Source organism: Buceros rhinoceros, unplaced genomic scaffold (assembly GCF_000710305.1).
Source record: "Buceros rhinoceros silvestris isolate BGI_N320 unplaced genomic scaffold, ASM71030v1 scaffold35848, whole genome shotgun sequence".
Classification (NCBI taxonomy): Eukaryota; Metazoa; Chordata; class Aves; order Bucerotiformes; family Bucerotidae; genus Buceros; species Buceros rhinoceros.
The window spans coordinates 12,202-36,506 of NW_010429195.1; the positions used below are offsets into that span (position 1 = coordinate 12,202).

A 24,305-nucleotide genomic window follows, 5' to 3' on the forward strand; every position below is an offset into this window, starting at 1 on the left:
AAAGGAGAACGGGGAGGAACATCTTCCCCACCTTGCCCTCTCCTTTCGTCTCTCAAACTCTAGCTAAATTTAATGTGGCTCCTCACCTCAGCCCAGGCTCTTGGCTCTTTTCCTGCTCACTACAGGTAACTTTTTCTTCTCATACTGAAGAATCAGGCCTGGACTGGAGCAGAGAAACTCTTCCAGTTCAGCACCCACGAACTAGATGAACCCGCAAGTACACAAAGCTAACCGTGTCACCGGCACTCCATCAGTCACAAGCCACTCTCCGATCCTGCCCCTCCATGTAAACAGGCTTATAGGCAAGATAAACCTGCGGAACCTTCCTCACTTCTCCAAAGCCTCAGACTCCCATGGAGCTGAGCCTGTCACGGGGGCAAAGCTGCCCACAGACATACCTGGCACACAGGGGCACTTCCTGCCTCTGTTCCCTCCTGCTCCTGAGGCTCCGCTGACCCGCTTGACTCCTCCGTCGTGGCGCAGCACTTCCCTTCTTCTTACTAGGAAAATGAAAGGGTCAAAATGGGGCTTAACGCCTCAACTCTTGCTCCTCAAAGCAATCTCAGGAGGAACAGGAGAATGAAAGAATAAACTCCTGACCTGAACACTGTGTTTACAAACCGTTCGGTAGTTCTTAAACCGGTACGTTCTGCTGTGCAAAATTCCAGCTCCTATTTGGCCATCCAATGAATTTCATGTATGAAAGCAACATCAGGAAATCTGGGAATGGAGCTTGCATTTTAAAAAATTAAAACATAAAATTGCGGGGAGCTCTTCTTTCTGTACAAAAGTCTCTTTTCATTAGCCAGGAAAAAAAAATAATTAAGAATAAATAAATCTCCATTTTCTTCACCAGCTGCACAGCTTGGAAGCCGACGGCTACAGTCTTCCTACAGCTTTTTTCCTTTAGGGAAAATAATCACTTGTAAGCCTCTCTTCATTTAGTATCCAAAGAAATTATTTGAAAAATGAAGCAGATGCTCCTTGTTGTTATTTTCCTGAATAAACTGACACCTCAGGCGTAAGAGACGAGAATAACATGACAGTGAACAGTTTGCCACCTCCATCCCCTCTCCCCCAAGTGCCAGCACATATGTAGACACCGAACACGCAGGATGCAGTATCGATCAGTTACACCTTCAGTAAACTGCTTTCGGTTGGAGGTAGAGGCAAGTGAGGGAAACACACGTCAAAAAAACTGCTTAGTGTGCGACTGGGTAATACATAGTCTGGAAAATTTCTGACTTGCACCGAACAGTGGTTGAAGCAGCTCTTGCAGTATGAAGACGGGTCAGTCTTGTGCTGTTTGAAAACAGCCTCTACAGCACTGCCCTGCCACACCACAGCAAACACTTTGGGGAAATGCTGGGCTTATTCCAAAGGAATTTACACTAACATGAACTTCTAGGAAATATGTAAACGAGTATCTGCACCTCTGACTGGTACCAGAGCTGATTCTGAAATTCAGCTTTAGATTACTTGGGTGTTAAATCTAACCCAAGTAATTCAGGGGTTAACTCTGGTCCATTTCATAGCTCAAAAAAATCCACTGCAGCTGTAACAGCCTCAGGTGAGCGTCTTGCCAAAGATTATCTACAGGAGTCAGAGGTGGTGACATACGAGACTCTCACCCCAGGAAGGGATGAATGTTCCTGTACACACCACATACTCCACAACGACAAAACTGTCTTTAAAAGATGTGCCACCTCTTTACCAGTGAACGACAGCAGAGAAACATGACATTTTGGTGTGTTTTAAATACTGCTTGCAATATATAACAAACACTTTGCTTGTGTATAATTGTGTCACTCAAGATACACACCACACGCATCAACACGTCTGTGCGCGTACACACACGCATGGCACACCAGCCCCGCTGGCTGCCACTTCCGCCGGTTACTGCACAGGACAGACTCTGGGGATAACAGTTCTTCAGTCAGACAGTTGGAAATCACAATACAGCCAGATTCATCTTTCAGCTACAGTTTGTACATTCATTTTAACACTCAGGAAAATATATATTTTATTTTATTAAGTTTTGCTGCAAAACAAAAGAAAAATGAAATCCCTTTTTCTCACATCTTAATTATTACTATTTATTTTCTTTACGCTTTGATTGGAGTATTTAACACCTGCCTTTGGCATTATGGATAGAAAGCTCAGGAGTCTCTGAACACATGGTTGTGCCAAAAAAAAAAAAAAATGAAGAGTGTCACTTAGAGGTTAGAAATATTCGTTGTAACATTTTTTCTCCAATCAATGTTCACTACTTTATCTCTAAGGCACACACTCTGTCTTCAGGATCTCATTACAGCCACATTTGTCTCTGCCAGTCCAAGGTCTTGTCCAGCCTGTAAGCTCTCGTTCAGAGAGCATGCTGCCTTAGGACATCACCTCTGCCACCGACAGGCAGCTGGGAGGACTGACACCGCGACCAATCTCCTCTGATATCTCCTCAAGGGGCAAGCGGGCGCTTTGCCACTGCCTGCCAAGTGCCAGGTCTATCCTCCGACAGCATCTTCTCAGGGCAACGTGAGGCTGCCAGTCTGACACCGCACGGCTCCAGACACGATACAGTCACTGGAGCTGGATGCTGTTGAAAACATCTGCACGTGGAAGTCTATTCACCTCCGGTCTGAAAGTCTCCTATGCCTTCAGCAGACAGGTCAGTCTTCTTTACGTCAGGTCTCTGTGATGGCTCAGCAGCACAGGGCAAGGGGGCTGCCTGCCCTCAAGCACTGTGCCTTGGCCTTATGACATTGTAAGCAGAGGGGATTCCCACCACCTCCACCCAAGTCACATCGGTTATTTGCTTCCCTCTCTCTCAGGATGGCTTTGCAGGCAGCCAAACGCACCAGCCTGACTAGCTCTTCTCGTCTAAAACGCAAACAAAAAGGAAGTGAAGGAGGGAGGTGGGAATGGGAAGGAAAGCAAGCGTATCCTTAGACGAAGATCTGAATCCTCTCGCGGATAGCCTGCCGGCAGATGGGGCAGACAGTGAGGGCTGTGCTGCAGTCTGGGCAAGAGCCATGTCCACACTGGAAGACCAGTTTGATTTGGTCATCGATGCAAATAGGGCAGGTGATGCGCTCTTCCATCTGCCGGTAGCGGTTCTGCAGCTCCTCCATGAGCTTCCTCTGGTCTGTGGATTCAGAGCTTGGGCTGCACTCCACCTCAGTGCTGTCTGCAGGGGCGGAGAGCAGGAAGACAGTTAGTTACTAGTGTGCTCTGCCTCACGCACTGGCTCTTTAGTTAGACTCCGCCTCTCAAGAGCAGCAATTAGCTCAGACTAACTTTCTTCAAAGAGCCTCATCCAGGGATTCCTCAAATAAAAAGCCTGAGATGATGCTTTTTACAGACTGGCCAGTGCTGCTTTCCTCTGTTCAGCTGCTCAGCTGGTTTGTGTGTGTGTTTGTTCGATTCTTTTAAAGGAAACAAAACATTGTCTGTAATGTCCTGGCCTGGTGCTCTGAAATACACTGCTGCTACCTTCAAGTGAAAACATTCAGAGCTGCTTATAATGCTCTGCCATACTAGTGCCAGGATCCCCACAGCACTGTGAGTACTATGTTCTCCCAAACTCCTGTCAAATTTGGGATTCAAATCCCTGGTTAAGTCTTTCAGGACACACATGGTAAAACAAGAAGAAATCATTTGATGTCACGTTGACTTTTGCATACATGAACCTACACGAATAGACTCATTTGGTCAACTCTGTGAAATGAAAGAACCCCAAATCCTGGACAACTGCCAGCTTAGGTAAATAGACTGCTCTTGATTTCAGCTTAATACAGCCCACTGTTCATCTTCTGCTCCTCAGTCTTTGAACAGGTAGCTTTACACTTGGACATAGACGTCCCTTTCCCCAGCGTGCTGGAACTAGCTGCACTCCAGTGGTGCAAGAAGTGATTTCAAACCTGTAAAAGGTAAAGGAAGTCTGGGGACGGGAACTTGCCAAAGCAAACAGTGAAGACATCACTCACAGGGAAGTCCTGCTGATATTTTCAGAGACCTTGACGCTCCTCCTCCAGCAGACATCTGCATGCAAATGCCTCATTTGGTATTCTCATCATTATTTCATTGCCAGGCTGTAGCAAAGACAAATGCTCCTGCCTGCTGCCAGGTAAACTTGCTATCTTTCGCATTACAGAGTTCCAAAGAGGGTTTCTGTCTTTGCTGCTCCGCATGTCCAGTGCCATGTGACAGATTCCTGGTTTCCCCTACGCTTCTGCCCAGGCATCAAGTCACAAGACTACAGCCTGTCTCCGATGAAGAAGTCTACAGCACTAAGCCATGAGCAGCAGGACAAGCAATTAATTTTCATGAATTCCCTTCCTAATGCTTATTTCACTGAAAATCGTTGATGCTGCTCAAACTAATGCTGTGCAGACCCCTCCCGCAGCACTGCACAGAAGGAACAGCAAACATACCTTGTTTCAGTTTTTTGGTTATTGTCACTTGACATTTGATGCACTTCTTCATTCTCCTGGAGCATTCTACCACAAACGATACAAGAAGAGAGCACAATTCAGCCCACTGATGCCAGAATCAAGAGGGAGACAAGAGAGTCAAAAACATCAGCTTTGAACAACCCGAGACCTCCCTGGATGATTAAGAGATTGTTTCTGCACGGAAATGAAGACACTACCTTCTTTTTAGGCTACATCGTAGTCTCTTGGTTTAGTCACTCCTAACTAGCACATGCAACACCTTTAACTCCTCAATACTCGGCTTCTGGAACTGCTCCACTAGGGATCAAACCAGCCCTTTGCTCCGAGGGAAAAGGATGCGGCTCTGGCACACAGATCTCACCAATTTCCCTGTGGTCAGACTGCGAGTGCCTCGCGAGATAACAAATTGCTGACGTGTTTGAGCAGACTGCCACGAAAGCGACTGAAATGCAAACCAGTAACAAAAGCCAGAGAAAAGGGAATCTTCCCCAGGAGGTTTTTGACGGATAAAGCACTGCCAGCTAGAACTGAAACATCTGGCTTTCCTTCTGAATTACCCAGGGCATCTGCAAGGACAAGCAAAGCTGCCAGGGGTCCCAGTCAGCAGGTGGTCAGACCACTCTCTGCCTTCCATAGATAGCTTTGGACATCTTAGCTAAGATGGTGGTGCTGAAATCCTGCTGGGGTTGCTTCAGGACACAAAGAGCACAATAGCTTTGTGTCTAGGGGTCTGTGAGAGTCCAGCTAGGGAAGCTACGTGGTAGAACAGAAAAGAAACATTTTTTAAGAAGTTTAAAAAAAGACGACAGTGGACTTACCTTCACACACAATGCTGTGCTGGCACGGGAAGAAATGGATGAGCAAGGCCAGCTCTGAGCAGACCAGGCACTCTGTGGGGACTGCCATACTCGAGACACTAAGGTTGGTCATCGTGTTGGGGGTGGTGTGCACACGGCGAAGGCTACAGGTGATGGTTGAGCTTTCTGAAGAAACCTGCTGTTCCCTGCAACCACGAACACGCAATAAAATTTGAGCCATGTACTCCAGACCCTACTTCAGCAACCAGATAACATTGTGTTGATCCCTGGAAAACACTCCACGTGGAGAGAGAGCAGCAGATGCTCAGGTAGCACAGACCCGTGAACCGTCACAGCCCTAGCGGGACCATCCAGGCTCTAGCAGCCAGGACTCTGACTGGATCTAGCTAAAAAGAAAGGGGAAAGAGCAGGGATGACTAACATTTACACAAGTTGAAACTGCTCTTCTGGAGGGCAACAGTAAGGTACCGACATTACAATCGTCTGCTGGGAGGAGTCAGCACTTAGGAGCTATTTAAACAGTGCAGCCCTAAGATCCTCCTTGTTCACGTGTTCCTGAAAACTCCCTGGGGTCTGTGAATTTGCCTCTTACATAACAGAGGCTCGGAGAAAGCTGAAGCCACTGTTAGGAGAAAAGTCAGTCTGAAAAAAACTGGCATTCTTGTAGCGAAGTAACTTACTGCAGCAAACACTCCACTGACAAAATTCCTACGGAAGATGTTTAAAGGGACGCATTTCCCCTCTTATTTCAGTGGCCAGAAGCAAGGCCAATGACACTAGCTGCTGAACGGTTCCTCCTCCAGCGGTGACGTGACTGTGGCTGTGTGCCCTCAGATCAAACAGAACTCTGCTTTCATGTTTGTAGAGTCAAAATCCAAACAAATATTTCTCAGAACCTGAGATAAAGCCATCTTTGACTTACTGCTCTCCCTTTGGCTTTTTCTCAGCTATTTCTCTTATCACTTGAAAAACACACTTTTATCTAGCTCTGGGATAAATTCTGCAGAGGTTGCTGCCATCGTTACACTTCCTCTCTGTTTAGACTTTAAATATCTGAAACTGCAGAAACCAACGAAAGTAAAACAGAATCCAGAATTACTCTTGGCCTAGCAGCCAGTCTTCTCAGTCTGCCTCAGGGCCCTAAGTCAAGAGGCTGAGTTCGGACTGACCAGTATTAACCTGCTCTTCCCGACTCAGTCAAACGGCAGTACGCACCCGTAAATAACCCCTCCAGACACACAGGGTCAGCAGCCAGCTCCAGAGCAAAGAGGAGGCGCTCACACTGACATGCAAAGCGTTTCAGAGATCTTCACGCTGGCTGGAGCGGCAGCAGCACACAGGGACACCACAGCACCACCTTTTGCGAGGCAGGACACTGTAGCTGGTTTCCAGGGGACGTGGTTTACCTGAATTTCTGCGAGAAGTCTTTGACGATCTGGACAATCCTCCCATCTGTAATGAGGTCTAAAGGAGACTTTCCCCGATGGTTTGCATAATTAATATCCGCTCCTTCTTGTGCTAAGTAACATGCAATTGCAGTTCCAACATTCAGCTCGACATTTCCAAGAAAGCCAGAAGCCTGCAGCTAAAAGTTGAGAAACACTCTCTGTTAACAGAAAAAGCTGCTGTTATGTGGCTTTGATCTGTACCAAATTCTAAACAAAGTCTTAAAATTCTTAAAAATCCTTACTTTGAAAATGCAATTTAACATTCTTTGAAAACACAAAAAGGTCCTTGAGCACATAAATAGCAGATTCAGATCTTGCATTCTGGGAACAAGAGTGCATAAAACTGGTCCTAACTGGTGTGAATCATTACTAATCCCAGTAACAGGCAATCGCTTCTTCAGGTGGTGAGAAGGAAGCAGCTGAAGACACCACAGCACTTACCAATCGATGAGCTGCTGGCGAGGGGAGCCCTGAGTGACAGCTATTTAAAAAGCCAAGGCTTTGTGTACATTATCCAAAGTAATTTGAGTCAACAAGCTTTTTCCACTGACTTAAAAGACCAGGCATGTAGAACAGGGCAAGTAAAGTTAGAGATGAAGGAGTCCACAGCACCTAGATATATGATACTGTAAACAGTGCCGGGAGTGACATGTACAGATTGAAAACTTCCTGCATCCAGGACCAGTTATTGAGCACAAGCAAAGACCCAACAGCTGGCAAAGCTGTTCCGCAGCCGTTGGGTGAGATGATAAAACCCACCCTGGCTGCTGACAGGCCGAGAAAGTCAGAAGGAAGAAGCGATCAATGAACTGATGTGGGGTGTCTCTGGAATGTCAGTGACTGAACCAGCCTGAGGACCTAAGGCTGGGGCATCTTTGGATGGCAGGAGCATCTTCGGATGGCAGAACAATCTGAAGGGCTAATTTAATACCTTTGCCAAAAAGCCAGACTAAGCTGCCAGCCCTTGGCATATCACGCAGGGATTTCTAGATCTAAGGTCTTTCCTGAAAAGCCTTACACGTCCATGGATACAGAGCAAAGCAGCAAAACCCAGTTCAGGCTTTGTAACAACGCAGCCTTTACCCTTCAGCCTGATACCTCTCACATTCTGCTCTACATCTGCAGATAACTGGGGTGCTTGAGGTTAGCTAGCCTCATATTTTCCATGACATGAGCAGAAATAAATCGCTGTGGTTCTGGGGCATGAATTAAACCCAAAACTCCTGGCTCTGCAACTGGATTCATGACCTTTCCCATGTCAAGAAAAAGTGCACAATGCTAATAAAAAAAAAATCAGGGGAGACAGCACTGTTGTCTGACTATGTGCAGTCTCACGCTATAAATTCAAGTATACCCTCAGAGGATCTGTTCTTGCTTTCCCACAAGCAAGAAGATTTGTTTCTATGCTCCCCATCTGGACTGGTTTTACACCATTTCCCTGCCTTCCTTCATCCCCCCTTAGATCCCACCATCTGCTGTCATTCCAACATCAAGCATTGTCCTGCCCATGGTACTGAAATTTCTCCTACTCCCAGCTCACCTTGGAAAGGAGGGACAACCCCATCTCCCCTTCACGCTTCTCCATCATGACAGACATTAGCTGCTGCCGTTCCAAGGCAATGTGCATGGCTGTGTCCCCATCCTCGTCTTCAGCATTGACATCGCTGCCTTCACTGACCAGCAGCTGCACCATCCCTACATGTCCATGGATGACAGCCAGGTGCAGTGGCGTCTGGTTACGGTTGTTTTTGAGGTTGACATCACAGCGACCCTTGAAGAGAAGAATTGCATCAGAGTGAGTTAGCGCTGCTGAGTTTGGCTGAAGAGTAGCTGTGACGCTTGTTGAGGCTCCAAGTCTCAAGCTCGGATTCATCAGGACAGCAGTTTAAAGCTCTCCAAGAGAATTGTGATCCAGCCCTCTGTGTCTTAGGCATATGGCCCACGCACCTCAAACACCCCAAAAGGGAGGATCAGAAGCCAAGCGCCCAGCTGACATACAGGTAACATTTCCTTGGTGATGGACTAGATCCTCTAAAGCAATACTGATTCCTTGCTGCCTGTTGTGCTTTGACTGCCCCTTTTCAAAGCAAAGAGGAGAAAAGCCTGTTCAAACCCAAATCATTCTGACCCTCCGCCAAACGTGCAGGGGAAGGCAGCAGCGCAGGTTAGGGACAGAGCCTTTAAAGATATGGCTGTGCCAATGCAGCGATTATGCCTGAAGTAAAGCATTAACTCAACAGTGCTTAGGAAACGTGGGGGTTGGGGACGGGACGGATGGGAGTTTGGTGGTGGTGGTTTTGGTTTGTTTCCTACCTCTTTGATGAGAATTTCTGCCACTTCTTGGTGATTATTGAGGGCAGCAAGGTGCAGGGCTGTAAAGCCATCTTCCTTTTTGGAGTCGACCAGCTGTCGAGCTCTTGCTAGAATCTTCTTTATGGCTCTAGAGTGTTGGAGGTTAACAGAGATGGAAGAGTTACTTTACCAGGAAAATGATGCAAGAGACTGGCCTGACTCTTCTGCTCAGTAGTTATGAACATTCATGTTTTAATACGCAGCACCATGAGCTGGCACCTGTGATGCAGAGCACTCCCTCTATCTCACGCATTGAAAACAATAATGAAACAAGAGCCCTCAGTTCTCACTTAATAAAGTAGGAGAAACTCACACTGCTATGAAAACAAGGAGCAGATTTATCCTTGGAATAATTCCAGAGGCTCTCAGACACAGTCTTTTCAAGTACCATTTACTACAGACCTTCTGCTGTCCTTCCACATATGAACACAAACATCTGAAGAGACCAGCCAGAAGAGGACAGATTTCCTAGCCAAGCTAGGGAGATGGGAGAAAGATGGGATGGAGAAAGCAGGCAGCAGTTTCCTGTGAATGCATGAACGAGGGCAGCAGCTATACCCAGCCACATCTAAACCCAAGAACTGTATAACCAGCCATTCCCTTCCTAGCCGTGCAAAACTACATCTGCTACCTTCTCCCTGTTACAACAGGAAGCAAGATTCACATCTGCAAAAGCAGCAAAAATTAATAAAGTTCACTTACAACTTGTTGCCTTTTAGAGCAGAATAGTGGAGCAGGTTGAAGCCTTGACGATTCTGGACGGTGAAGTCTATGTTGGGTACTTCAGTGAGAATCTCAATAACGACTTTGTAATCTGCAGTGATAGCATAATGGAGGGGCGTGTCTCCCTGGGAATCCTGCACAACGACAAGCAGAATACAGCTTACCTACCTCAGAGCGCCAAATGCAACAGCTCACCCCGAGGGACAGTTCAAGACAAGAAGATATACAGTGTCACCAGGTCACCACTCCAGGCCAAACATCCAAATGTCACTGGCACCCACAGCAGTTTCACAGCCTTTGTGAAATCATTCCCCAGGGCTTGAAACCAGCCGCTGAGTAGACAGTGCTGACATTCCTAACTAGCTTTCAGAGACTGACCCAGCATAGTCCAGTCCCACCATCAAGCACCCCCTGAAGATGGGTTGGGTCCGATTCACCATCACTGCCCTTCAAGTTCCCAAATGCCAGCCTTAAACATTTCCCCACTCCTTGGGAACAGGAGCATTTCAACCACACAGACTAGCAGCAGGGCAGCTCTCAGGGGCAGCCCGAGTCCAGCACAGCAGAGAGAGTTCTACTGCACTGAGCTCAGCAGACCCATAACGATGAAGGGGCAGACCCAAACCTGGAATTTCAGACTACTGAGGTTAGACGAATTCTTCCTCCATGCAATGCACAACAGGGCATTTCAAGAGAATGACCTTCACGTTCTATGAAGCAACAAATGCTGTAAGACAAAGCAGCACCTCCCTGCCTTAAAAAAACCCATAAAACCCCCCCAAACTCAAACACATACAAATCCCACAAAACTCCAAACTTACTGGGAGGTTGACATCACAGTTGAACTCGCAGAGGGTCCGCACCACCTCTGTGAATCCTTGACTGACAGCGACATACAATGCTGTGCACTTCGCGTTGTTTAACAGGTCTGTGCTGGCTCCTTTACCAATAAGCACACGGGCAACCTCAGCTTGGTTTCTGATTTAAAAGTAAGGAGTAAGACAGATCAGATTCAGTCCTGTGCAGGCAGTAAATTCTTCCTCCTTGTAAGGCAACAGAATTTCTTGGGGTTTGTATCCTCTTGACCTCATCCCACCTCCTCTTAGTATTAAATCAAAAAAGAAAACCCAAAACCAAACCACACAAAAAACCCCTCCTAATCTGTACTCTAGAATCTGCTCTCTCTTTGCTTTAGAACAATAGGAATCTGCTGCTCTTAATGCTGAGTTCTTCTCTGGTAACTGACAGCACAATTCGACCTTTCACCTCACTCTGAAAAACACAATGAACTTACAGAGATCATCCAATCAAACCACCATCCCATCCTCTGAAAAAAAATCTCATCAACAAAACCTCCTTATCACTTGTTCTGATTGCCCCCAAGGTTTCTCACATGGAAGCTGACCTAGCTGTGGAGGTAAAACTAGTGCACTAAGAAAAGCACCACTGGCCCTGAAGCTCAACGGCCAGTTCCTATCACAAGGTAAAATAAGAGAAAAGCCTCCATCAGCCACACACTCTTCACACAGAAACATCCTTCTGCTATCCTTTAGACCTTGTATCAGAGACAGTAAGAAGAAAGATCTCCTACCCAAAAGCTGCGTAGTGCAGTGCTGTATCCCCCTCTTCATCCCTTAGGTTGACAGCGGCGTGTGCCTGCAGCAGAATCTTCACCACATCCAGGTGCCCCTGATACGAGGCAATCTGCAGGGCAGTTCTACCCTGATTCTTCGCATCAACCTGCGGGAAGGGCAGAGGCACAGCAAACAGCTTGGTCAGGGAAGACCTTGCCTCGTGTTCAGGCCTTAGCTCTGTTCTAGAGCAGACCTCGCAGGTTGGAAGCCACTAGCTGCAGAACAGCTGCAGGCTCAGGAACGCTCAGCAGAATCCGTACCCTGTTGGCTCCACTTTACATACAAGGCTGACCTCGTCCCAGAGTATTTCTAGAGGGGAAGGGGACACACGCTGAGTCAAGGAGGGAGAAGTGGGTGAACAGAGCTGGAAGCCAGTGCTCTGACTGCAGCTCTGATGCCAAACCCATCCGTGCCTGCAAGCAGAGTAGTTCTTGAAAGCTCTGCCAACCACTCCTTTCCCAATATGAAAATGTGTGAGGAGATTGACTGAGCTTTGCGTAAGGCTTTCAAGATGCCAAGTCCCCATTGTTCTATGTTACCCCAGGTAATTTGCCGGGCACAAGGGCTGGAGGGTATATCACAGCACTAAGTGCTGCCATGAGATTTTTTTGAGAATTAAAGGGACTGTAGAACAAAGAGCATGTATGAAAGGCAGAGAAAAAAATAAAAAGGAAAAGCAGCTACTGAAAACAGATACTGCTTATAAACTCTGTAACCCCCACTGAAGGAGCCTGAACCCTCCAACAGGCAGCTTGAAAGAGCAGAGATTTGAAGAGACGTGACCATAACCGTTTGGCACTCAGCGAGCACATAAATTGTTCAGCCACAAGTCAAGCGCGGTTCTCTGCTCCAGTCAGACACGAGATAAGACACTGCACAGACATGCACAGCATCAGGATCTGGGCAGCTATTCTCTTTCCTGATTCCAACAGTATCATTCTGCAAGGTCATCCAAGGACAGACACATTCAGCCAGACACAACCCGAGGCTGCCTTTTCAAACAGAGGCTGGATCCCCGGACATCTGGCTACTGTTGTCACATAGGTCACTCGACAGGTGCAGTGTCCATACAGGAAACCTGGGAAAAGCCAGCTCCGACAATGAGCTGTTAAGGATTTAACTCTAGTTCAGATTTAATGCCACAAAGTGGAGCCATAAAAAACGCACATTTAACATACAAATTTAATCCCTAAAAGGGAATTTTCCAGCTGTTAGAAGCTAATACTAGGTCTGAAGAATCTATTATCTTTCTCCCATCCTTTCTCCACTTCACTTGAAAGTTTTACGACATTAAAGAAGAGCAACAAAAAGTGACCATTCCGGATGTCTTCCAAACTTGCCTTGTCTGGGTACTTCTGAAGGAGCTCCCGAACTTTAGCTGCGTTGTTGAGAGCTGCACAAATGACCAGGCAGCCTGCGTGCTCCGACTCTGTCTTCTGGGACAGCAGCTTCTCCAGTACAGTAATCAAAGTACCTGGGAGGAATGAGAAGCAAATACTAACTCTAAGGCAGTGCTACGGTCAGCATTCCTGAGCCCCAAATTCTGTATTTTCCTCTTAAGGCCACCTTTGCTTTCCCAGTAAGGCACAGCTGGGTTTTGGAGCTCTGTCCAGGGAAGAACAGGCAGCAGGAGTTTAACACTGTCTGAAGAGGGTGGCTGTTGTTACACCAAAACAACTATTCCACAATCCCCAAGAGATCAGACATCCCTGCTCTCACTATCTCACTTTTTGATTCCTTTGCATTCTCCGTGGTCATGAGGTTTGCCTCCTCCTCTCTCTGGTAGGCTGTCAGGCAAGCCGGGTTGAACGTCCAGGACTGCCCTCCAACTGACACTCGCAGATCTCCATCCGCATAGACCTTGATCACTTTGCCGATGTGGCCCAGGGTCTGCAATGGGAAGAGAGAAGGGATTTTTAGAGGGTAAGACGTGGTACGCTTTGCATCTCAGACTCAACGCAATGCTTTAAGCCTGGTTTCGCGGGCGGCACTCCTGCTGCGTGAAAAGAAGCACTCAACAGCAACACACACGCAGACAGCTCCCACTTCAAGGACACCAGAGGGTTCTCGGCAGTTTCTCCGTTAAGGGTTTCCCAGACACATTAAAAATGTCTGGAGATGAAGGTGGTGAAACAACAAAACGTGGTCTGAAGAACCCTGAGAGAACTGGTAAAAACTGGGACTAGGAAAGGTCTCCTTTGTGCATTTAACTGCTCCTGGAGGACACCAGGATTCTGATTTTTAGCCATATAGGTCTGATCAGACCATTCTTCCACTTGGACTCTTCCCTGCCTCGTTCCAGAGAATTAGGAAGGGCGTAAGAGGACTTGTTTACTTTGGCTAGTGAAACATCTAACTTACTGGTAGCTAAATCCTTTGTCAGCTTCCCCATTTACCCGCTTGCTTTGGGTGCTGCGGTAGGATTGCATTACCAATAGCACTAGGCAACGTTTCTTTTGCAAGGCCTCAGCAGTCCCAGAAAGGTCTGTGACCAGCAGGAACGCTGGTGGGCAATGCAAGCCCAGTCACTATTACTAATTGCTTGGGGAAACTCAGGAAGTTACTGGGCTGTTCTGGAACTGGCGCACACTCACAGGTGCCATTTCATCTGTCCAATCCCCATGACCAGGTTGGAATCGCTTCACTGTTTCCATATCATCTATCACTCGGACAACATCACCAACCCAAAAGGTGTTGAGCTACAAGAAAAAGAAAGTCATAAGCTTTTGGGGGACGAAGCCAGAAAAACCAATATAACAGCCCCTCCACGCCACCCCCACCCTCAGGAAACCCAACCAGACAAGAAGCCCCTTGACTCAAAAAACTAGGCATTACAAAACACAGGTACGGCTACCAAGAAATCTGTAATCACTGCGCTGCAAAACAAACACAGTCCAAGGGCCGGGGTATTTCTGTTTTAAGCCAAGTGCATGTTTAAGTAGGGAAATAATTTGAGACAGAACATTTTTCCTCTTTTTTGTTTCTACTTTATAATTAATACCAGTATAAATTACAAATAGACCTTTCCTTGGTCTGTCTCCTTGCTATACCTGACTTGGCACTGGAGATTTTAATTCACTGTGATAAGGAAGTTAAATCTGTTATTTAAAACAGAAAAGGGAAACCAGAGTTTATCCGTACTGGTAATTTGCCAGGTGCTCCCTCTGCTCGCTGAGCTAAGAAGGGAGCACTGTCAAAACACTCTTTTCAAAGCACGCTAATTCCGCACAAAACAGTCTGACGGAGCATTTTCCATTGGTACTGGAGCTCTTAGCATTGTGACCTTGTTCAGGCCTTTCAGAGTGCTGTAGCCTCCCAGCAGCTCCTCCTCTATCTATTAGCCCTGTTTCTAATCATCCCCATTTCAAGTTCCCAAACCCCTGGGGAAGGCCAGAGCTATGAGCTTTAGAAATGCAGACACAGAATTAGAAGAGCTGGATTAATGACTCAGGTCGTCCAGAAGAACAGAGAGAAGCGAGACAAAAAGAGATGCAAAAAGGAGAATAACACGAAGACACACGAAACAAGGAAGAAAACAAAATCAAATGGAAATGATGAGAAGAAGGTTCATCACAGATGAAAGGCAGCTGCAGAAGGATGAGCTACTGTAGGTCTACTGTTACCCCTCTGATCAAAGAAGCTGAAATTAAGAAACGGAATTTTACCTTAAAAACACACGGCATTTGAAAGGCAAAGGTTCATAAAACTGGACACCGAGTAGCCCAGCTGCCACTATCTGCAAACATCTGCCTTAGCTCTGATGGCTTGCAGGAAGTTCTGCCTAGAACTCCTGCTTTTAGAGTAGCAGCGTATTTCTGCAGCACTTGCTTTAGGCTAGATCAACAGCTACGCCCTGCAGCATTTCCAGTTCTAGCCGAGCCCACCTACCAGCACCTACCTTAGTCAGAGCTCCAGGATGGAAAGTCCAGCGGGTTTCACTGTTGAACTGGACCCTCACGTCCCCTCTGTCCGTGATTCTGTGCACAGTCCCTGTCTGGCCAATGAACTTTTGATAAGGGGGAAAAAAAAAAAAGTAGGGGAAAGCCCCTAAATAAATCACGTTGCTTAATCATAGGGAAAGCAGGCACCCAAGGCATAGATGGCTAAATCCCCCACCAATTCCAAGCCACAGACTAACAGTGCTCCCAAACCTGCTTTAAATGAGACGCAGTCATTGTTTTTCTGCAAAAGGAGGGAAAAGCTGCTTAAGAAGCTCCTCTAAAAGTAGCAGCATATTGGGGGAGAAGGGCGGTAAGAATATAAAGTGTGAAAATCCTTGAAAATGCAGCACAAATTGTCCTTCTCTTTCCAAACAACAAAGGTGGGCAGAGATTATGACACTGTTCTGCAGTATCATGCTCCGAGAGAAAAAAAGGGGGCATGATAGAGGAGACTATGAAAAGAGCACTTAATTTAATGTCAAATTAATTCATTTAGCTGTTATCATTTCGTTTGGATGCAAGCTCACGGTGAACGTTCACAGCCCCCTGGAGCCTTACGTCCGTGACGGCCCCCTGAGATGCTGCACTCAGTAACAAGTGTCATTTCTACCTTTACTTCCTCTGCTATCTGAGGGATTTTTTTTTTTTTTGACAAAAGGTGATAACAGACTGATAGCTCTTCAAACTAAAGAGAAGACAATGGGCTAAGCTCCAAGAACATCATATGGGCCGAGAAATTTTGGCCCTGCCCAGGAAGAGAGCCCACTGTTGACAAAACACATAACTTTCATTAGTAGTAATGCACAGTGCGAAAGCAGCCAAACAAGGAATGGATCCAGAACGCCACGGAAAAGATCCATGGCTCGCTTAAAAACAAACCAGCCATTAGTCTTTTGTGCTGGCTTCCAAGATTTTTGAGCAACTCTTTTGACCCATCGTAGACTTTTAGAAATTATGTAGGGCTCCACAAGGCAATTCTCATGCATCACACGGATGTGAGCCTAAAAATAAATCTGGCTCCAGCATCCTATCCCTAAAGAATTTGTATCCGAGATTCAGTCAACACAATGTAAATGTAGAAGGTACCACGTTACACAAAGATGTTCTGGTAACTTCCTCGCCACTGCCTACTTACGTGGTCTGAGATAGTGACTGCCACGTTACCGAGAGGACAGGAGCAAGCAGAAGCATACCTCAGCCATTTTAGGATTCCAGCCACCATGGCCCTCCTGCATCTCCCGCAAGATGTCGATGTCCAGCAGGCATTTCACTTTGTCCCCATGCTGGAAGGGGTGCCTGTCCGTGCTCTCCTTCCTCTGCAGCTCAGCTGGTTTTCCTACAGAGGAGAATGACACCACCCACATACACGTGGAATGCAATAATACGCTTTGTGTCTCGTCTGGCTTTGTAACAAGGGCTCTTCTGCTGCAAACTCAAGAACAGACCTCTCTGCTATCCTTCTGGGGAGCAAAAGATGGCCCTTGCACCTCATTAAAAAAAATACAACTAAATTAGGCCTTAGTAAAAAAATGCTACAAGTCCAAAACCACAAGTAGTTTCCTTGGTTTCATGAAAGTTAAAAGGAAAGGTGGGCTGTAGCAAGATGCCTTTTTCCATGATTTTTTCTAATCTCCCTGCTGGGCAAGTATTTGGCTGCTCCATTGTCAGAAATCTCCCCTTTTGTCACGTTCCCCTTCAACACACTTTTTTGATCCACCAGAACAATAACATCTGCTCTCTAAAAGCACAGGGAACACCAGTTGGACCACTGCTTGCCCAAAGAATGAAAAATTTCAGATTAACAAAACTGACACTGGGTGGAATTCTCTGCTGACAGATGCAGGCAGTCCCAAGGGAGTTTCATGCATTTGCAGCAGCAAGAAGCTGCCCTGGCAGAAGATCACTCCTTGGGATACAGCTGAGGACATCTGACGGTCTTACGCAATCTTCCCGCTGAGAGGCCAAGCTACTTTACTAACCCCTCGGAAACGAAGTGGTATGTTCACACACAAACCACACCTTCTCAGTGGTACGCATTATGTGGGAGCTTCGTAAGATCACATGCTGATTTTATGTCCTCCAAGCAAAATGGCTTTAGCGTCACAAAATGGCAGCGTAAATCAGCATTTCTCAGCAGAAGACTTGTCTCTACGCACCTAATTTTGGAAGATGCTCTTTGTAGTAAAAGCCTCCAGACGCCTCCACAGTACACTTCAGGTCCACTTTTCCCTTGTGTCCAACTCTGTAGACGTTCGTGGTCCCATCAGACCAGGTGACGCTGGCCACACTGCGTCCGGTCTCTACATCCCAGCCACGAATATCAACCACACGCCCAGTTTTACCTTCACCACCTGATGGATAAAGAAGGGAAAAGAGTGGCCAGCTTGCATTTTCACTGAGACCAACGTACAGAGGCTCACCTGACACTGGGATGTTCACTGATTTAACGACATTTTAATCTTAAGTAAAAGACTCGTCAGTTCTCCAACTATTCAGCACAGAGCGGTAGGCACAGAGGCAAACGTCAATAACTGGGGCAAACAACATTCTGACAGGGAGGCTGCTGCCAGGAAGGATTTCTGCAGGCCCCTACCACACGCCAGCTTTACATGTGGAACAGAAGCACAGAGTCTGCTTCACTGAGACGTGCTGCTGCCTGACGCAACGCCCTCCAGCCAAGTGCTCGTCGTATACATGAGAGAAGGAAATCACATACACACAAAAATTATTTGGCAGCTGATACAACTTGCTCACAACTTGCATGATTCACCTTGATCTGAAGAAGGCACCAGAGATCTTGGTCATCTATTTAATTAGGGAAATTAAACCACGAGACAACTCAGTTTGGCCAGCCAGGAGAGAATCCCTACGTTAAGCTTGCTGAAAGCCAGGCAGCCATTTACTGTGGAATACAAACATGGAAAAGCTGAGTTTTGCGTGGACGCAGCCATTTGTCCCGGTGTACAGAACCCTGCCCAGGCAACGCACAGTGTCACGGCACCACGCTGTGGCAAGATAAAAACACAGCAGCCTTGTCAAGTCCATCCAAGGCCTTTAATCTCTGCCCAACACCAGCCAGGTGGAAGAATGTCAAGTGAAGTTTGTTCTCGGACTTCTCTTCAGCTGCCCGAGCAAGCAGGAGACCCACTGAAACAATCCAGAGCAGGAGGATAGATTTGGGAAGGTAAATCCAGCTGGGCACATGGGACATGCTCTCACCCAAGAGACAACAGTCTGTCCACACTGAACCTCAGGACAGGCAGTCAGAATTTGCAGGCTCCTCACCTCACTCTGCTGCCAAGTCACTGTGTGAACTTCGGTAAGTCCCAGCGCTGGTCTAGTGCTTTCCTGAACGGGGACAGCCACATCTGTCTGCCTCACTGAGCGCACAGGGAGCTACTTAGAATTTAGTAGCTTAAAGGAGTTCCCTTCCTCACCTAACTGCGTTTCTATCTAAAAGGCACAATATAGACTGGTGGGCTTTATTGTCTGCTATGGATGACAAAAACACACCTTTAGAGGGCTGGTCTGACAATCAGGAAGTCCCGATATCTCTTGATTTTTACTGAAAGATCAATATTTTTCAATCCTTACCAGGACCCCATCAGAGAGCTGGCAAGGTTATTTATTATCAGTACTTAAATGGAAATAGAGTTGATGTGTTAGTGCTAGCAGGAAGCTAAGTTCAGAAGAGCAAATGGCTGTGGATGGAGGCAGTGCCATCAAAGTCATGGCAGGACTCATCAGCAACCGGCTGAGGGCTGGCCTTGTTTCCTCTCACTTGTCTCACACCTATAACTGATTTCAGGTCACAATCGTCGTAAGCAACGAGTCTCAGACATGTAAATGTTGATCTGATCTCAAAAGGATGGATAAGCTGTACTGAGCATAAGCTTCTTTTGCTCTCAGACCCTGCAAGGATCCATGTCCTCACTGAACCCAGAGCTGCCACAAACACTGGAGTCAACCCTGGAAACTTTTGGACTGACAACTTAATAATTGAGGGGAAAAAGCAGCTGTAAACATTACAGTGTGCACCAGGCTCTCGAACAGAAACGGGCACTGCAGCACTCAGGTAACCCTGCAGCGCTCCACCACAGCTGCTATCAGCGAATTAGACACAGTCAGTACACCCCACGAGCAGCTCTAGAAAAGGTGCCTTTGTCCCCTTGCGTTTCCAGCCTGAAGTTACAATTCCTGCCGAAACCACAGCAAACACTTCTTCATTAACGCTCCAGGAGAACGCTCCTTACACATCATTTCACTGCTCTTAAAAAGTGTCCAAATGAGAATATTCCAAAGTACTCCAAAGGAAAAAGGAGTACTGCACGCCAAGTCAGGCAAACAGTCCCACTGTGAACGGAAGCTTTTTTAGGAAAAGAAGGGTCTATTATTTTCTTGTAACAGAGCCTATACAAGATCTTCCTGGCTCCCATGAGTTTTCACAGCTATGGCATAGGTGTGGCAAAACCCCCTCCCACACCCTGAATGAATGCATACGGTTTATGTCACAGATGATTTTAAACAAATACAAGAAAACACATAATATTAATGATCTAAAGACCCCCATTATCCAAACAGCTCCCTGAGAACCTACTGCTCAGCACATGCATTTTCAAGTAGCAAACTGGGGTAGGAGGGGAGGGAATCTAACAGTGTTTTACAGGACATCTCAAAAGCAGCTTACCATCCTGGTTACCCCACTCCCAGTCAGGGCCACGGACTACTTTAGCCCCCTGGAAAGTCCCTTTTAATGTGATACGAGTCAAATTCTGTCGTGGACTCACTAGGACTCTGGAAAAACAAAATAAGAGGAAACAAATTAACTTATTGTTATATTCACACTTCGTAAATCTCTGAGGTCTGTCATATGAGGACCAAGTGCACCACACTTACGTACAGAAAAACACGGCTGGAGTTCTGAAGAGCGCGTAAGAAGCAAGAGAAAATAATAGCTGAACAGGGTCTTTGATCCTAAAAGCTGCTCTCTCCAGGAAGGCTGGAACATTAGGCACTGTTCCCGGCAGAAAGACAACCAGTGGATAACACACTGGGCTAAAGAAGACCCAGGCTTATCTTCAAACATTATTAAAAATTGTGAGATCCATGGCGAGATTTCAACAAGTTCTGTCTTTCCCTCAAGTGTGGGGTGCAGGTAATTGGGAATAGAGGCTGCTATGAGAGCTCGAGGAACAGGCACACTTCAGCAACAGCCTGGGGAGAGACACACATCTCTACACGCCCCCAGCAGGACTGGGGGGGGGCCCTCTCACGTTGTTAGACCCCAGAATGTCATGCTGCTGGCTTGGGCAGTTGAATATATATAAACACAAAATTTCAAAACTATTACATTCACTCAGTCACACACAGCCTGCTCAGCCGCGCAGGAAAAAACATCATCTTTCTTCCAGAACTTCAAGTGCCTTGAGGGAACCATACAGGGCAAAGAAGAAACAAAATTACCCGCGTGCTCTATGAGATGCACAAACCACAAATTATATTAGGGCAAAGCAGCCCACCAAGGGCCGTGTATGATCACTTGAATGCACGCAAATTAATACTTTAACACAACAATTTACCAAAGTCATCAAAATCTGGATTTCACAACTTCACCCACTGCGCCCACAGAGCAGGGGAAGCCCTGCTACAAATACCATCAAGCAATCCTAAACTCCACAGCAGGAGGGCATGCTAGTTTTCACTGCCCGCGGTGACACTTATAATCCACACGCTTCCCAAAGAAGAACACCCAAGTCAATTAACGTAAGTCTCACACAATTATAACACATCTTTAACACAGAATCTCTGAGAAGGGGTGAGGGGGAAGAGAGGAGTAAGGAAAAATTAGTAACTTCTCCAGGAAGTCTGACATCACTTCAGAGGGAGAGTGAAACAGTCTTTCAGCTACCCTTGCATCCCCCTGTTAAGTTGAAGGCGACGCTTACAGACATCACCAGGTTGTGCACTGCGTGAAAGCGCTAATGGCTCAGGCAGTCTCCCAGCTCAAAGCCGTCGGGAGTTCAGCACACTTCCTAACCTAGGCTGCAGACTGCACAGCCGAGTTCACTTGCTGAAAAGCAGAGCAGATTAGACTAGCAGTGTTGTGGCTAGACTGCTTCCAGGATAACCCAGACCTTTCTATCTGCCCTGCAATCTGCATCACAGACATACAACGCAATACATCTTAAGGAAAAGGAAAGAAGTACCTACGTGATAGTAAACAGGGGGTCTGATGTCCTGTTAAAGCAGCTTCCAATTCCCATAATGCTTCATCAGCAGCTTCCCTGCTGGTTTTGTGCGTGCTCTTCCTAGTCTCTGGTCCCTAGCAGGAAGCTTTCTCATAAGTTACCAAGCCACCAAAGTCCTTATGGACCTGCTGTGTGTTGCTCACCCAGGGCACAATCCACTTTTCTAGGTGACCACAAAGGTGCCACAAGCCATTCCCGTAACTGGGCACCTCCTCCTGAGAGGCTCTGGGCAATTCCCAGACCAGATAGAGCAAGACCCAGTTCAGCAGCTGTTCCACTGGGGAAGGGGAGGGGAAGCCTGCCAGGGGTAGGGCTGACCTCAGAACGCTGTATTTATTTCCCATCTAATACCTAGAGAGAGAAGGTGGAGACTCAGAAGGATAAAAAGCTTATGCTTGAACTTACTGTTTACTTATCCATCAAAAGCCTAAGGCTTTTACCTTTAACTTGGTAACAGATCTCCACCTGTGCCCTACAACCTCATGTGCTTAAAAAGAGGGAGAGATTATTTACACATCTTATTATTATCATGAACATTCATTAGCCAGATCGTAGCTCAACAGGAGGCAGATGAAAACCGTTTTTTGAATGGCTGAGATTTTGTGTTTTAAACACCATCAAGACTGGCAGTTGTTATGAAAGCGAAGATAATGAAAGAGGGCTAGAAAAAAAACTCAGCTAAAAAGAAACACTGATCAGCTTTCATTTTACTGCACTCTGTCATGCACTGTAGAATGGCTTAAAAAAAATCAGCAAGGATTTGCGTACTACATCTGCAACAGCTCAGCTACAACACGCTATTTTCACTGTATTTTGCTGAATGCTTTGCTCACAATTTATCAAAAGTGTCTTAGTCACACCCTGAGACAAAGTGATAAAAATACACTTCTCTCCTCCAAACCCTTCTCTCCCAAGGGAGGGGTTTCAATGCAAAGATCCTCAGCGATCACAAAAGAAAGCACGAGGCTAAGCTTAAGCTAGATGTTTAAAGCTGACCAGCAGTTCAGAAAGCTGAGCTTCCTTAAAAAGGAAAGAACTGTAAGAAACTCCACCTCCCATTCTACTCACATGCTGGAGACAACCCACCAGAAGTGCCTTCTTTCCCTGGCCTCTCCATTTTGACCTTGTCTTGAATCACACTGACCAGCCACACTGAAGAATGACCCGAGAACCAGATGTCCCAAGCCAATACCTCTAGTTTTAATCTAATTCAATATGTTTTGCTCCAAATACTGGCTAACAACCAAAGATATTACCCTAGGGATACATTTAATCACTGCAATATTGCCTTTAATAACAATTTTAATTATGACAGTCAAAGTCTGAAGCCTTTCCTGCCCTACAAATTCCAATGATATTAAATTACTACAGAGCCCAGAAAGCATTTGGGAGCGCGTATGGTACAGAACGAAGCGATGTCTCTGCAGCACGCTGGGAACCGGCCCCTGCAGATATTCTGTCTGTGCTGAAATTACAGTGAGGTGCTTACAGAGCCTTTCGCATCACCGAGAGCTGTGCTCCAGACAGCAAGAAAAACAGCATCGGCCGTGCTTCACAGAGGGAGACTGGAGATCCAGAACAACTGACTTGGAGAAGTCTAAACAGAGACTGCTTGTAACTTCGAGTGGTGATGTGAGGCCCTGCAGAAGCCAGAGCCCCTTCACACCAGGCACAGGGAAGGTATTTTGCAAGACAGAGACTTCTCTGCTGCTGAAAACTGTCAGTGGAAGAAGCGAGCATGATGCACAGGATTGGAAAGCAGAAGGCTGGTCACCCTGCAAGGGAGCCGGCCATAAACACTGTGTTACTCTCTTCAGAACGGCACAGTGTAGACCAGGATCTCCACTCACAGCGGGTACGAACCCACGCTCTGGGATGTACAACGATCTACAGGCTACATCAAGAAAAACCAACACAAGGATCTTACAGAAACTACAGGTAAAACTGACCTCAATGATGCAAGAAACCGTAGATTCTCTAATCCTCCCCAGCAAAGCTTTTACTGAAGCACTTCCAGCAAAGGATCAAGGAAGGAAATTCTGACAGATGGCAGCCGGATGCTGATTGCTCAAGCGTGAACCAGACTAAGGCAAGGACACTAGCGAGGGATCAGGATCACAGAAACCTATTTCAGGAGCTGTCTTTACCCAGAATTTCCATTGTCAATCCTATCCTTCCTTGCCAAGACACAGCTCTTCACAAAACCAGCAGCATGTCTGTAACTCAGACTGCGAGGTCTGAGTCAGGCTAAATGCCTGCTGCCTTTTTGCTCCCCTCCAAAGCTAACTCCTATCCGACTCAGTTTTGGAAAGCCACAGCAGGCACCGTTTCAGACCGAGGGTACTAAACTAAAACTAGGGTGCTAACTAAAACGCCTGTGTGCACCTAAGGCTCTGTATTGCAGACAGAGGGGTTTCTCAGCTACGCTCTCAGAGATGTCTGTAGCGGCAGAACATTGTCCTGAGAATAAAACAGAAGCACTGGTGAGCATATGAGGTGAAATGTCTTGTTATCGTCCCTTAAACATGACTATTAGTTCAAAACACAGGCTAGGCATGTTCTAGTGAAGATTCCTCTTGCTTACAGTTGTGATCATGTAATGCACAAAAGATAAAGATAAAATACATCACTGAAATTTAATCCCTATTCCACAAATCAAACAGAATAGTCCAAACTAAGTAAGTGAAGCC

The 24,305-nt window shown here is 46.6% G+C and overlaps 1 protein-coding gene across 2 annotated transcripts in view; it reads right to left on the reverse strand.

Annotated features, from left to right (window-relative positions):
• Nucleotides 1–2,183: 2,183 nt before the first annotated feature.
• The window catches only part of MIB2 (mindbomb E3 ubiquitin protein ligase 2), a 27,892-nt gene continuing 5,770 nt past the window's right edge, over nt 2,184–24,305 (reverse strand). Inside the window, exons 3-18 of one of the 2 annotated variants that reach the window (XM_010142560.1) lie at nt 20,055–20,161; nt 17,524–17,718; nt 16,561–16,703; nt 15,325–15,432; nt 14,021–14,125; nt 13,154–13,316; nt 12,767–12,900; nt 11,384–11,532; nt 10,614–10,770; nt 9,772–9,926; nt 9,031–9,157; nt 8,258–8,488; nt 6,676–6,854; nt 5,270–5,454; nt 4,431–4,496; nt 2,184–3,184 (exon numbers count right to left, since the gene is read on the reverse strand). In XM_010142560.1, coding sequence (XP_010140862.1) covers nt 2,943–3,184; nt 4,431–4,496; nt 5,270–5,454; nt 6,676–6,854; nt 8,258–8,488; nt 9,031–9,157; nt 9,772–9,926; nt 10,614–10,770; nt 11,384–11,532; nt 12,767–12,900; nt 13,154–13,316; nt 14,021–14,125; nt 15,325–15,432; nt 16,561–16,703; nt 17,524–17,718; nt 20,055–20,161 — 2,446 coding nt within the window. In that variant the 3' untranslated portion in view covers nt 2,184–2,942. The remainder of the gene's footprint in view (nt 3,185–4,430; nt 4,497–5,269; nt 5,455–6,675; nt 6,855–8,257; nt 8,489–9,030; nt 9,158–9,771; nt 9,927–10,613; nt 10,771–11,383; nt 11,533–12,766; nt 12,901–13,153; nt 13,317–14,020; nt 14,126–15,324; nt 15,433–16,560; nt 16,704–17,523; nt 17,719–20,054; nt 20,162–24,305) is intronic. The other variant, XM_010142561.1, reaches the window with a different exon arrangement.